This window comes from Haliotis rubra, unplaced genomic scaffold (assembly GCF_003918875.1).
Source record: "Haliotis rubra isolate DU_JTF1 unplaced genomic scaffold, ASM391887v1 Scf195, whole genome shotgun sequence".
In the NCBI taxonomy this organism is placed as follows: domain Eukaryota; kingdom Metazoa; phylum Mollusca; class Gastropoda; order Lepetellida; family Haliotidae; genus Haliotis; species Haliotis rubra.
This window is the reverse complement of record NW_025765947.1, coordinates 398,759-412,130: the sequence shown is the minus strand read 5'-3', so window position 1 is coordinate 412,130 and position 13,372 is coordinate 398,759. Positions and strand designations below refer to the sequence as shown.

Below are 13,372 nucleotides of genomic sequence, written 5' to 3'. Positions count from 1 at the left end.
CCAATCAGAATAAACATTATAATGGCTGCAGACTCAACTTAATGATAAACAGTTTAGCAATGAAGGGAACATCTGTTGAAATTCTAAGAAAACCCCTGCTGTGATAACTGGCAATATGGCTAACATACTGCTCTGTAATGTAAGTCTGGTATTGGAAGGAATTATATATGAAATTAAAAAATCACTCTCAGCAAAAGTGCCAAAAGTTAAAAAACAATATGGCCATAATTTCCTTGTTCATTTAGTGTGATCGATGAAAGAAAGAAAATAAACAGCTAAATGTATGTTTGATGAAATGAACTGCTGCCAGTCAAACATCAAAGGTACGTGTTGTTGCCATTAAACAAGAACAGCGCCCACAACAGTTAATTGTGACACTGTGATGATCTCCCCAGGCTAGGAAGGTGTTCACTAACCCTTATAATCATGTAATTGACAAACAGTGTGTCGGCAGACGTCTTCCTGAACCATTCTTGGCAGATCTTTGTGTTTCTTCTTGGAAGCTATTTTTCAAGAGGTGAACATTCATGAGTGAAGCCTGTAAAGTTTTCTCAACTCAGTAAATGCTGAGAGTGTAGTTTTTGGAAGATAGCATGAATCTACTTTGGGTTTTTAAACCACAATTCTTGTATCATAATGGTGGGATGTAGAGGTGTTGGGATGGGAAGGAGAGCGTTAGGATGGACAGGTGCTGGAGTGGTTCGATAGTGAGGTGACGGTGTGGTCGGGAGTTGAGGTGGTGGATGGTAGGTTGGTGGGATGTAGAGGTGTTGGCATGGGAAGGAGAGCGTTAGGATGGACAGGGCTGGGGTGGTTCGATAGTGAGGTGACGGTGTGGTCGGGAGTTGAGGTGGTGGATGGTAGGTTGGTGGGATGTAGAGGTGTTGGGATGGGAAGGAGAGCGTTAGGATGGACAGGGCTGGGGTGGTTCGATGAGTGAGGTGATCGTGGTCGGGTGTTGAGGTGGTGGATGGTAGGTTGGTGGGATGTAGAGGTGATGGTGGGAAGTTGAGGTGGTGGATGGAGGGTGCTGGGGTGGTGAGAGGTGATCGTGTGGTCGGGTGTTGAGGTGGTGGATGGTAGGTTGGTGGAGGTGTTGGGATGGGAAGAGGTGATGGGAGAGGTGCTGGGGTGGTCTCGGTGATAGTGAGATGGTAGTGGTTGTTGGGATGGTGGATGGTGGTTGGTGGGATGTGGAGGTGTTGGGATGGGAAGGAAGCGTTAGGATGGAGTAGGCTGGTGGGGATAGTGAGGTGATGGTGTGGTCGGTGTTGAGGTGGTGGATGGTAGGTTGGTGGGATGAGAGGTGTTGGGATGGGAAGTTGAGGTGGGATGGATGGTAGGCTGGGGTGGTTCGATGAGAGGTGATGGTGTGGTGGGTGTTGAGGTGGTGGATGGTAGGTTGGTGGGGATGAGAGGTTGGATGGTCGGAGCATTGAGGATGCTGGGTGGGTGGTAGGTTGGTGGGGATGAGAGGTGATGGTGGGGTGTTGAGGTGGTGGATGGTAGGTTGGTGGGATGTAGAGGTGATGGTGGGTTGAGGTGGTGGATGGTAGGTTGGTGGGATGAGAGGTGATGTGGTGGTGGATGGCAGGTTGGTGGGATGAGAGGTGATGTGGGGAAATGTCTGATTGGTTGGTTCGCTGGTTAGTTTGTTTGTTGTTTAAAGCCGCACTCAACAATATTCCAGCTTTATGGCAGCTGTCTGTAAAAAATCAAGTCTGGACAATCCAGTGATCAACAGCACGAACATCGATTTAGGCAATTGGGATACAATGACATGTGTCAAGCCTGACCACCCGATCCTGTTAGTCACCTCTTACGACAAGTATGGGTTGCTGAAGACCAATTCTATGCCAGATCTTCACGGGTTGGAAATGGAGAGAGGTAGAGGCTATGTAAGGTGGTGTGGTGTTTTGACACTGATCACCTGGATTTAATTCTCAAATTGGATATATCATATACACATCAGTCCACACAGGTGTTGCACAAAGTAGGTTTTTTACATTACTCTATTAAGTGAAGTGCATTAAGTAGACTTAATATCTTTTCTGATAAAAGTACAAGCTGTAAAAATAACAAGGGGGATAACTCTGAGCGTGTTAAGGCAGGCTTCTGTGGCCACAGGTGACAGGAACCTCATAAGAGCAGATGGATGCAGACCAACAAATTCATGAACAAATCTTGAAATATGACACTTCATTTCCTGACTTTTAAGTTAATTTAATATTATAATATTATCCAGGATCTGGAGCACCGACATTTTACAACAATTTCTGATTTAAATACAAGCAGTTAAATAACTAATAACAATATTTGAAAACACAATTGTGCAGTCTGCTTATCAGAATGAGCACTGTTTTTACTGTATAGGATTTCTGTCATGAGTGAGTGAGTGAGTGAGTATGGTTTTACGCCGCTTTTAGCAATATTCCAGCAATATCACGGCGGGGGACACCAGAAATGGGCTTCACACATTGCACCCATGTGGGGAATCGAACCCGGTCTTCAGCATGTCGAACGGACGCTTTAACCATTAGGCTACCCCACCACCCTTTCTGTCATGAGAGAAGTCAAAATGTTAACATATAATTAATCTCAAATCCATTCATTGTAACTATATTTACTTATTTACTAATTATATTTACTTATGCAAGTAAAAGAAAGTATGGCTTTACGCCACTTTTAGCAATATTCCAGCAATATCATGGTGGGGGACACCAGAAATGGGCTTCACACATTGTACCCATGTGCCCGGGACTTCGGCGTGACGAGCAAACGCTTTAACCACGAGGCTACCCAACCGCCCCTTATGCAAGTAAAGCATTAAAACTACTAAATATAACGAGGTATGCTATCATGATAAATTTCCATATTACAAAACAGGCTTTTATCATTTGAAAAGAAAGGAAAAAGAAAACATTTTGTTTCATAGCACTTTAAATTAATAAAAGCTATGAGTGTGTGTTTGGTTTTATGCCACTTTAGCAATATTCCAGCAATATCACGGCGAGACACCAGAAATGGGCTTCACACATTGTACCTATGTGAACTGAACCCAGGTCTTCAGCATGATGAGCAGACACTTTAGCCATGAGGTATGGTGTTGAGAAACCTTGACACATAAACATGATAAACAGGGCAAACCAGGATTCAAATCCACAATCAAAGTGTTCTGGCACGTCCAAGGGAAGCCACAACAGATGACTGGGTCTCCCAGTAAATAATGTGGGGCAACTAATTGTTAAGGGCATATTTACTCCTCGAAAGAATCTAAAAACACTGTGATTTTTATGTGGCAATTGTTTATCTGTCATGACAAGTCATATCAACTAATGTCATACAAAGGAAGTGGGGGAGGTGGGGTAGCCTAGTGGTTAAAGCGTTTGCTTGTCACGCAGAAGACCTGGGTTCGATTCCCCACATGGGTACAATGTGTGAAGCCCATTTCCGGTGTCCCCTCCGTGATATTGCTGGAATATTACTAATAGCGGCATTAAACGAAACTCATTCACTATAAATGAAGTAGGTGTCTTTAATGTCTTTTTAGTGGTACATATTTATAAACAATCAACACGAGCAAACGTCAGGTACACGAAGATGCAGCAGACAATAAGATGGCTGGGGGGTAGTGCTGTTCCGATTAATTGAAATAATCGAAGATTGGTCGTAGTGACCAAATGACCAAGGAATCGATCACATTTTTCATGATCGAACACAAACAATTTGGGATCTACTGTTTTAGTGTTCAAAATGCTTAACATATCTTAGAAGTTGTCAGGGCCTGAATTCTTAGAAAACTCACTTCTTACTGAAAAGTCATGACTGAATATTTCTTGAAGACTCTGGCAAGTTTATGCTCATGATACATTAGTCATCATTTTACATTGGATGTGAAATTTGAGTAGTTTCTAAATAAAAGAAAAAACAATAGAAAACCACATGTTTTTCTTTATACTTATATGCATTAACAACCTGAACAGGAAAATCTGAAAAATGACACTAACCAACTTTTTTCGATGATCGCTTGTTGGTAATGAACCAATCATCAAGTGTGACATTTCAACCAATTCCCAACACTACTGGGGACACTCACCTAACTTTGTGGTATGAGTATTCCAGGTTTGAATCACACTTTCCAGCTGAAACACAAAAACAAATAATTAGACAAAGAAAAGGTGAAAAAGTATGCGTCAAACATAAAAATCCCCAAGGGCAACATAACTACAAAGGACCAACAGTTCATATTATTGGCCATTTTATTGATAGTATCTTCATACCCAATAACATGAGAACACAGAGTCAATAAATATCCTGCTGGAGAAGACCTGTGAGTATCCATTCAGGAAATGTTAAAATGATAATAAATATATTTTTTGTTATAAAATCTAAAATTTTAGGCTTTTGTCTGTGCAATATAACCAGTTTACTGGTATTTACCGGTTCAGACATGAAAATGATACGTATTGCGATACGCTGATCAAAAACCGGTATTTTGACTTGCATTCGGAAAACTGCGCATCACTCGGAAATCATTGGATATTTCCGTTTTTTACATTGGAAGTCAAGTTAAGTTCGGTTTGAAGTTGTGTTCTTAATTTTTGTTCAAGTGTTTCACAATGACCAGTGATCTCTGATATGTACTGACCAGGTCAAGTTGCTGTCTAAAATCTCAGGATTTTTATGAGAGTGGAGAAACTAGTTCAAACTTGTACCCACTGTGTTGATGGTAAATTGTTGTTTTACTTGTTTCATTTGTGCCAAATATTATTTACATTTTTATTATGTCATGATTAAAAGGTTTTTTTAAAGCTTAAACAAGCATAGTGATTTTGTTGTGTTTTTGCTTTATAAATCAAGCATTAACTCGATTATAAGTAGTTTTTTTTTGTTAAATATATTGCAATATATTGCAATAAAATCGCAATAATTGCTTTCGCATCACAATATGAAAATTGTCTACAATACCCACCCCTAATAAACAGTACTGCTCAAAGGCACAACTAAATCACACTATGGCAAGAAACTAAGTTTAAGTCAAATCCTCACTACATTCTTAAATATCTTGTGATGAAGCAAGAACATATTGAATTACATATGCTGTTGAAATTAATATTTACCTAATGAATAATCCGCATGAAGGTCAAACATCACTTAACATTGATTCATGTAAAGGTACATATCGGAAATAATCAGCTAATTAACACATGGATGTTTGAAATGTGTTTGGTAATACCTATTTCAGCTATAGGTACCTATTCAGTACACATCCATATATGATCCTTTATACTATACTAATGCTGTATAACTATATAGGTAATACATTTGATGAATAATTTAGCTCTTAAGATCCCCCTGTCTAAATGCCATCTGTATCTTCAAGAAAAAGAAATATTTGCATATACTTCATGCACAGACTTTGAATGGCATTTGGAAGTGATACACATGAAGAGTGAACACTAGTGGACAACAACTTCTGTAATATGAGGAACAAGACATTTCAGAGTACAGTCCGTTTGAGTCAGAAAATTTTGACACAGTTCACTATTTGTTCACTAAGAGAAAGGGACAGCCAGGTGTGCGAGAAAGGAAGGAGTCTGCACAGCACAAGCTAATGAATCAATAACTTGGTGGGCACTTGTGCACGTGCTTCTCTAACACCTGGCTGTCCCTTTCTCTGCACTCCTCCCTCGTAACAAATAGTGAACTCTGTCAAAATTTTAATGATAGTTTCTTAAAGAACTTTTTTGGTGGAGTCCGGAAAATTTTCAAATATAAGAAAGCTGTTGGGTATTAGTAAATGATAAACATGTGTACTATTTATATTTATGTGGCAATTTTGTACAATGATAAAATTTGCAATTCATCGGTCCGTTTCTGACTCAAACGGACTGTACATTCTTACTCCTTCATGAGTGAATGAAAACTAGGATGATGATACATGTATTTGGTGATTTTATGGTTGCTTTCCAACATCATGTGTATTTCACACACAGAAAAACCAGGAGTGAGTGAGTTAATATTTAACGTCACATCGGCAATATCTCAGCCATATCGTGACGGGAGGAAAACCAGGAAGCAGACAGCTATATAATAATAATAATAATGGCCATTTATAACGCGCCTTTTCCACACACGTGTGCATGCTCAAAGCACTAACACATTATCATCCCGGATAACCCAAGCTGCCTGTGAGGTGCTAGAAGGTTATTAGTCACATGACTTGTCCCACCGGGTACCCACTTTCTGCTGGGTGAACAGAGGCAATTTTGAACAAACTCACTTGCCTAAGGTGAGACCACATGTGTCACGTGTGCTTCGTTGTGGGGCAGGACTGAAGTCCTCAAAAACTCTCCGCGCTCAACTTCAACTGAACTCTATGCATAGGACCACACACCACCACTATATATGTGCATGTGATACGACAACAGTGATAAGATAACAATGGTGGACATTAAACATGGAAAGTCAGTAGAATATATTCTGGAGCATTGTGTTCTTCATTCATTCATTCATTTTCATGCTGCTGATCACTGGATTGTCTGGTCTAGACTCGATTATTTACAGACCGCCGCCATATAGCTGGAATATTGCTGAGTGCGGCGTAAAACTAAACTCACTCACTCACTCATTCATTCAACACGAACACACATGCACAAACATCTTTTCACAACATCAATAATCTTGAACAATACTAAAGAAGTCTATTAAAAAGAACCTACAGTTAAAAGCACCAACATGGTAACCATCACCCTCTGAAGTCATGAAGTATGATCAACTGTCCTGTCCTCACCTTACCTGACTACAAAGGTTGGACTGTCTAATGTGTGCTTACTTTAAAACTGAATGTTATGTCTCCACAAAAGGGTGTTATTTTTCTCCCATTGTCTCAATGGTCAGGCAACAGGTTCAGACACAACCCCTAGGGCCGTGTGCCCTCAACCACTCAATAGTACTGCTGACTTAAACAATGGAAGAGAAATATTTATAAAAACAACCCCGTAGAACAAGTCTAGTCGGCTTAATGGGTGGCTTGGAACAAAGATGAAAGTATTAGGAGTCGTTTGTTTTTTGTGTTTGAGGTTGATGCGCGGACATGTTTTATGACAAACTGACAACCCTGTGCCGACTTGTGGCTTGGGCTGACAGTGTTCCTCAGCTGAAACACCGTGGACGAAATGGGACAGATATTGATCAAATGACAGCGGTGGGTTGACTGTTTGACTGCTGAGGTAGTTGACTGCCTGACTGGTTGATTGGTTGATTAATCAGGTGAGACAGTTCATAGATTAGAGTGGTTTAGTGGTGTACTGTTTAGATAGCTAACAATAATACAAAGAAGGTCTTTGATGAACACAATTACTTTTGAAGACTATGATTTGGTTTGGTTTGTTTGTTGTTTAATGCTGCACTCAGCAATATTCCAGCTATATGGCGGTGGTCTGTAAATAATCGAGTCTGGACCAGAAAATCCAGTGATCAATAGCAAGAGGATCGATCTACACAATTGGGGTACGATGACATGTGTGAACCAAGTCAGCGAGCCTCACCACCCTTTCCCATTAGTCGCCTCTTACGACAAGCATGCGTAGCTGAAGACCAATTCTGATCCGGAACTTCACGGGTTGAAGACTATGAGGATATGGCACCATTTACGGATAAATACTTTTAAAAAAACATTTAAAAATAAAAAGTAGGCTCACATACAGTCCCAGAATCAAATTTCTTTCTTTTTATATACTTAAAATAATAATAACAAAACCCCATAGAGGACTGGGGAGGAATTAAACATTCCAAGTATTCCATGTTTAACTTGAGACTTGGCTCCTTCAATGAGCGAACTTGCTTCTTTTGTCGTTATGCCCTAGTACTCATGCCATCAATCATTGGTTTGTCTGATCCAGTCAGTGTTTAGCAGAAATATCTTCACACATTTGGTAAATTGACTGACTGATTTACAGCCCATCGTCAATCATGGTATTTTACAGACATAGGCACATGAGGATGTTACGAATTTGCGAATTTGGGTTCAGTATAATTTGTCAACTATGAGAATTTCTAAGCATCAACTCCAGACCATACTATTACAAAGAATGCACTACCCTATTGGACATTCCATTGCCTCCATATTGAAATAGCACACTAACATTAATACTTACAGATTATTAAACATAGAATTGTATGGCACCATAATCCATTAGTCCAGGAAATAACTACACCATCCTTGATAAAAACATGACCTTCGTCCATAGGTTCATAAGGTCTTTCACCACCAATACTCCACTGTCACCAAATAATGTTCTTTGAACAAGCATATTAAACAAATCCAATCCAATCGGTATAACCACAATTTAAAAATAACACGTAAATCCAACATCGAATCGTCAATATCTTCATAAAACTACGACAATGTCAGTATGTGAGCTGCAGGTGCAATGTACGTAGTGCACATCTCACACAGACACGTACCAGTTGAGGTAATGCAGCTGTATGTCTGCAGCCAGGAATCTCAGGTAAACCTCGAGATGCAGCCCCTCCCATCTTTACCTGGCATGGAGCGTGGTCGGGAGGAACGTGTTACATAATGGCTACAACTGACTTGTCTGTACTCAACACCACCTAGTTCCGTGTCAAGTACTCAGACATGTATACCACTCAAGTTTAGATAAGGATGCAGATATTTTTCTGTCACCCATGAATTTATATTTACCTGCACACATTCCTACTTTTCAGGCTCAAGCTATCCTAAAATTTCCTAAATTTCCCTATTCCAGGCCCCGATTTCTCGAAGTTTTTACTCAAATATCAAACTGAGTTTGACAATTTGAAACTGCTGGATATTTATCTCAGCTGCATTTTTGAAATATAAAAGCCCAAACAACTTAATTATTCTATTCACCAAACTCAAATTGTCTACTATGTTTGAGTTTAATATCGGTTTTATTTCATTCTGGGAAAAATGTGTTTTCTCAAATTTGGGTAAAAACTCTAACTTAAGTCAAAACTCAGACTTAAGTTTGTTTCAAGAAATCGAGGCCTGTTATAACAGTTAAAACCAATTTTCTCAGACTCACACTTTATTTCGTAGATGATTTTATAACTTTGTAAAGACAAATAAGTTGGAATTTATCTCCCTGACATGACCTGTAAAGATTATGAAGCTTTAATGCTTGCTTATTCATTATTGCATTTAATGAAAAGTTAAAATAACTGTAAAAAAATACAAACTATAACATAATCCAATTTTGAAATAGGTTATGATTTTTCTCCTAAATGGCTTGCAAGGTCACTTTGGAATGAATGCTATATATATATCCTTGGTTACTAAACAGAATGACAATTAAACATTTATTTTAACTGGGGATACAACAAAACATATAAAATACATGCATTGCCATGGCAATCGGGGATGCTATTGATATGGCATCCAAGACAATGGTCACATTTACTCCCAGGCAACGCTCAGCATATCCCTATTAAACGTTGAGTGGTATATTAGGACAAGTGTTTTGGATCTTAAAACTTACAGTTTTTGCTCAATATATAGCTCACAGTTTATGAAAAAACATGAACATATATCAGACACACATTACAATGAAATAACACACAAATGCTTTGAGAAATTGTGTGAAATGAATTCAGTCATGAGATGCAACGGTCAATAAATATGAAAAAACCCATATGTCCAAATATTAATCTATTATTTTTCACATACAATAAAAATTACCATGATATCTATATCTTAAAACCTCTGATAGATGCAAGAAATAACATACATATATCTGTCAAGGAGGTGGAATTATTACTCTTCATGTCCTACTGGAAATTTCAAAATTTGAACTTTAAGAAAACTTTGAGCTAGTCCCTAAATGAATTTTGTCATTATATATCATTGTTTATTTATCTCCTGAGAAAATCAGCCTTGGGTCAAAGACGAAAAGTACAAATGCGGACACTTTTCAAGATAGTTCTGCATAATGCATGTGTTGAATTGAACAAAACATAGGTCTCCTTAAAATGAACATATTTAACGACTTTAACAACAATTTCGAAAATCTTTCTTGCGTTCCTAAATAACACAGATCCTGTGGGTCCTTAACATAAGGAATTCTTTTATTAATAAGTCTGAAGGAAATATTTTCTCCTGAATTTGGAGCAAATTCTCGAACACTTACCATCTTCTTGAAATCCTGAGGTTTCATGATTAAGTCTACTTATTCCACCACAACTTAATTATCCCACCAGAATAACATTCAAACTGATGCTTGATGACTTTGTTTCTGTAGTCTTGGGTACCTCCAACCATCACAGCACCAAACTACCAGTGACAAAAACAGCCTCCAATATACAGTCTTCAGTCTACAGACCTACAGACCCAACTGCCAGAAGCTGTCCTCATCCCTGTTAAAGCATCACACCCTTGGTTTTAGAGTGATGCCACACACACCCAGTCTCCGTACCTAACACTAAGACAATTCCTCAGCCGTCTCCCACAACACCCCTGACACAAACACTGAAACATACCCAGCCCTTCGATTTTAATGTCATTGCCAGGTTCAGAGTGTATACCAGCAAATGATTTAAGGCTTTTCTTTATCCACTTGGATCTCTTTGATAAGGCTTAGATGCTTGGATGAAAAAGGTTGTACGTTCTCAAAACTGGACATTACACCCTCTGGGTAAGCAGCAGACAGCTTGTAATGTTTGGTTCAAGTTCACAGAACGGAGATGACCGATCATCGCCTTGTTGTACAAGAAGCTGGTCGAAGGGGACACCTAATCTTCCATCAAACAAAATGGTCGCCCATAGTGTCATGGAGGCTGATGTTCCAGACATGTTTTTTTAAAGTGTTCTACTTGTAGATGTTGAAATGGAAATTATTTGACAAGAACTTAACTTGAATAAACAGATAGCACCTACTTCTTTGCTAAAGTGTGTAAAAAATATTTTGTTTTCATTAAAATAAATATCAGTGGCTTTATACACACTGAAGTCTCGACTTTTGGAAAAGGAGAAAATAAAAACAAAAAGAAATAAATTGTATGCTTGTCTAATCAATACCAAATAGATATTTATTCTAGAGCAAGGAATAGTTTTGGAAATACGAGTACTAAAATGTATTCTTTAAAAAAATGACTTTTCTATATCAACATCTAGAAACAGATCAGCCATGGAGATAATAAGGTATTTTATGAACCAAATTCCTCAAAATACTGTAATTTTCTCTTCAACTTGATGTCAGTAAACTGTTATCAATGTAATATTTGTCACCATAGTGTCCACCTGTTGCTCAGCAAGCACCTGCTCCAAGAATAAAAGCACTGGGTACAGAACTCAAGATAACATATCTAAGCTGATAAAACATATATTTATATTTTTATATTCTGAGAGTTAAGAGGTCATGTTTTTGTTCCCAACTCACTATGGTTGAGACATCTTTGTTTGTCTGACATGTTACAGCTACACCGTTTCTGTTCTTGAAGGCTCTCATTTGGAAGCAATGAGGTAGAACATAAGTAGCAGTTTGCTTCTAAATATAGAATACTCCCCCACATGATTGTAGGTACATACATTCCAGACAACACTGAACAACAGGAAATCTGAGGTATAACAGAGAGAACTTGTACGACACAGACTATAAGTTCAAATAGTTTCTTTATTTAATGCTGTTTCCTTAAGTCCAAATACCACGTTTGTGTCATGGTTGGTTCAGTTTTGTCCATGTTGTTCGATCAGAGCATCAACATTCAGGACTCAGTTAAGCTTTGAACAAGTTTTATGGTTGACAGGTTGAAGTCATTTCAAAATCTGATCCATCTATAACAAAAATTATGTCCTCTGCAATTTCCTGTTTTGACCATATGTTCCAACTTAATCAAAAACATAATTTGGCCAGACAAAGTTTCTGTTGAAAATCTGTTAAGACTCATTTAGGGTAAGAATTTTAATATAACATATACAGTGCAACCAGAAATTATTGAGAATTGAAGATTGTAATATTTTATATTTTTTTCACTCATTACTCACATATTAAATGTGAATATTAGCAGAACATAACTCCAGATTCAAAGACAGGTGAACAGTTAGTTTTTTGTCAAGTCACCATGGGCAGCAATGCAGGCTTCAATGCGGCGGGGCATACTACTGATCAAAGAAGTTAGGAAGTCGTTTTTCATGCTGTCCCAATATCGGACCACCTCTGGTCATACTATTTCTGGCTTTGAAGATGTAGGTTGGATAAATATTTAGGTATTTTTCACAATCATCCCATTGTCAGCTAAATTTCTTTTTGTCTTTGCAAAACATTATAAATAAAATATAATACAGTCAAAAGAATATATCAGTTTCCTAAATCTACCCAACCATATGAAGCTCAGATCCCATCTTCTTATCCCTTTGTGGGGCAGTGAGTGAGTGAGTGAGTTTAGTTTTACGCCGCACTCAGCAATATTCCAGCTATATGGCGGCGGTCTGCAAATAATCGAGTCTGGACCAGACAATCCAGTGATCAACAGCATGAGCATCGATCTGCGCAATTGGGAACCGATGACATGTGTCAACCAAGTCAGCGAAACTGACCACCCGATCCCGTTAGTCGCCTCTTACGACAAGATAGTCGCCTTTTTATGGCAAGCACATGGGTTGCTGAAGACCTATTCTACCCTGGATCTTCACGGGTCTGTGGGGCAGTGGGGTAGCCTAGTTGTCATAGCATTTGCTCGTCATGTGGAAGACCTGTGTTTCATTCCCCACATGGGTACAATCTATGAAGCCCATTTCTGGTGCCCCCTGCTGTGATATCGCTGGAATATTGCTAAAAGCAGCATAAAACTACTCACTCACTCACTTCTAAGGCCTTTGTCCTTAAATATACCTCGTTCCATTTACACAGCTACAATTTTTCCAGAATATACTTTCCACCTTCTCCCAATTGTCGGACGAGATATTAAGAAAATGAATGATATTGTTAGGGCTCTTGTAACAAGTACTTGATTAATCTTTATCTTTACAACCTGGATGGGAGAGTGCACGCAACCGACATCGAGATGAAGTGCTTTCTCTGGAACAGTATTATCGGCAGCAGACGGCAGATTGGTAATGCCAGTGATTACAACCGTGCGCCTTGGATAATACACTTTCATCACTGGTGATACAAATGAGTTATCTGCTATGCATGGAGGAAATCGGTTATCTGTTTTGTGGGTTCTGGGTATCCACAGACAAAGTGTCATATTATGAAGTTACCATCAGTAAGCCATTACCTGGAAAGATTGTCAGTGTTAGTCTTTACTTTCCTGTCTACTTTCATGCAAGAATTTATTTTAGTGAAGGTAATATGGCAAATGTCTCAATCCAGCCAATGAGGTTTTA

At 38.7% G+C, this 13,372-nt stretch overlaps 1 protein-coding gene across 1 annotated transcript in view; it reads right to left on the bottom strand.

Moving 5' to 3' along the window:
• Positions 1-13,372, bottom strand: part of LOC124274839 (serine-rich adhesin for platelets-like) — a 217,870-nt gene that overhangs the window by 127,490 nt on the left and 77,008 nt on the right. The window contains 1 exon segment of the mRNA XM_046710203.1: positions 4,097-4,142. Within this exon segment, the coding sequence (XP_046566159.1) occupies positions 4,097-4,142 (46 nt within the window).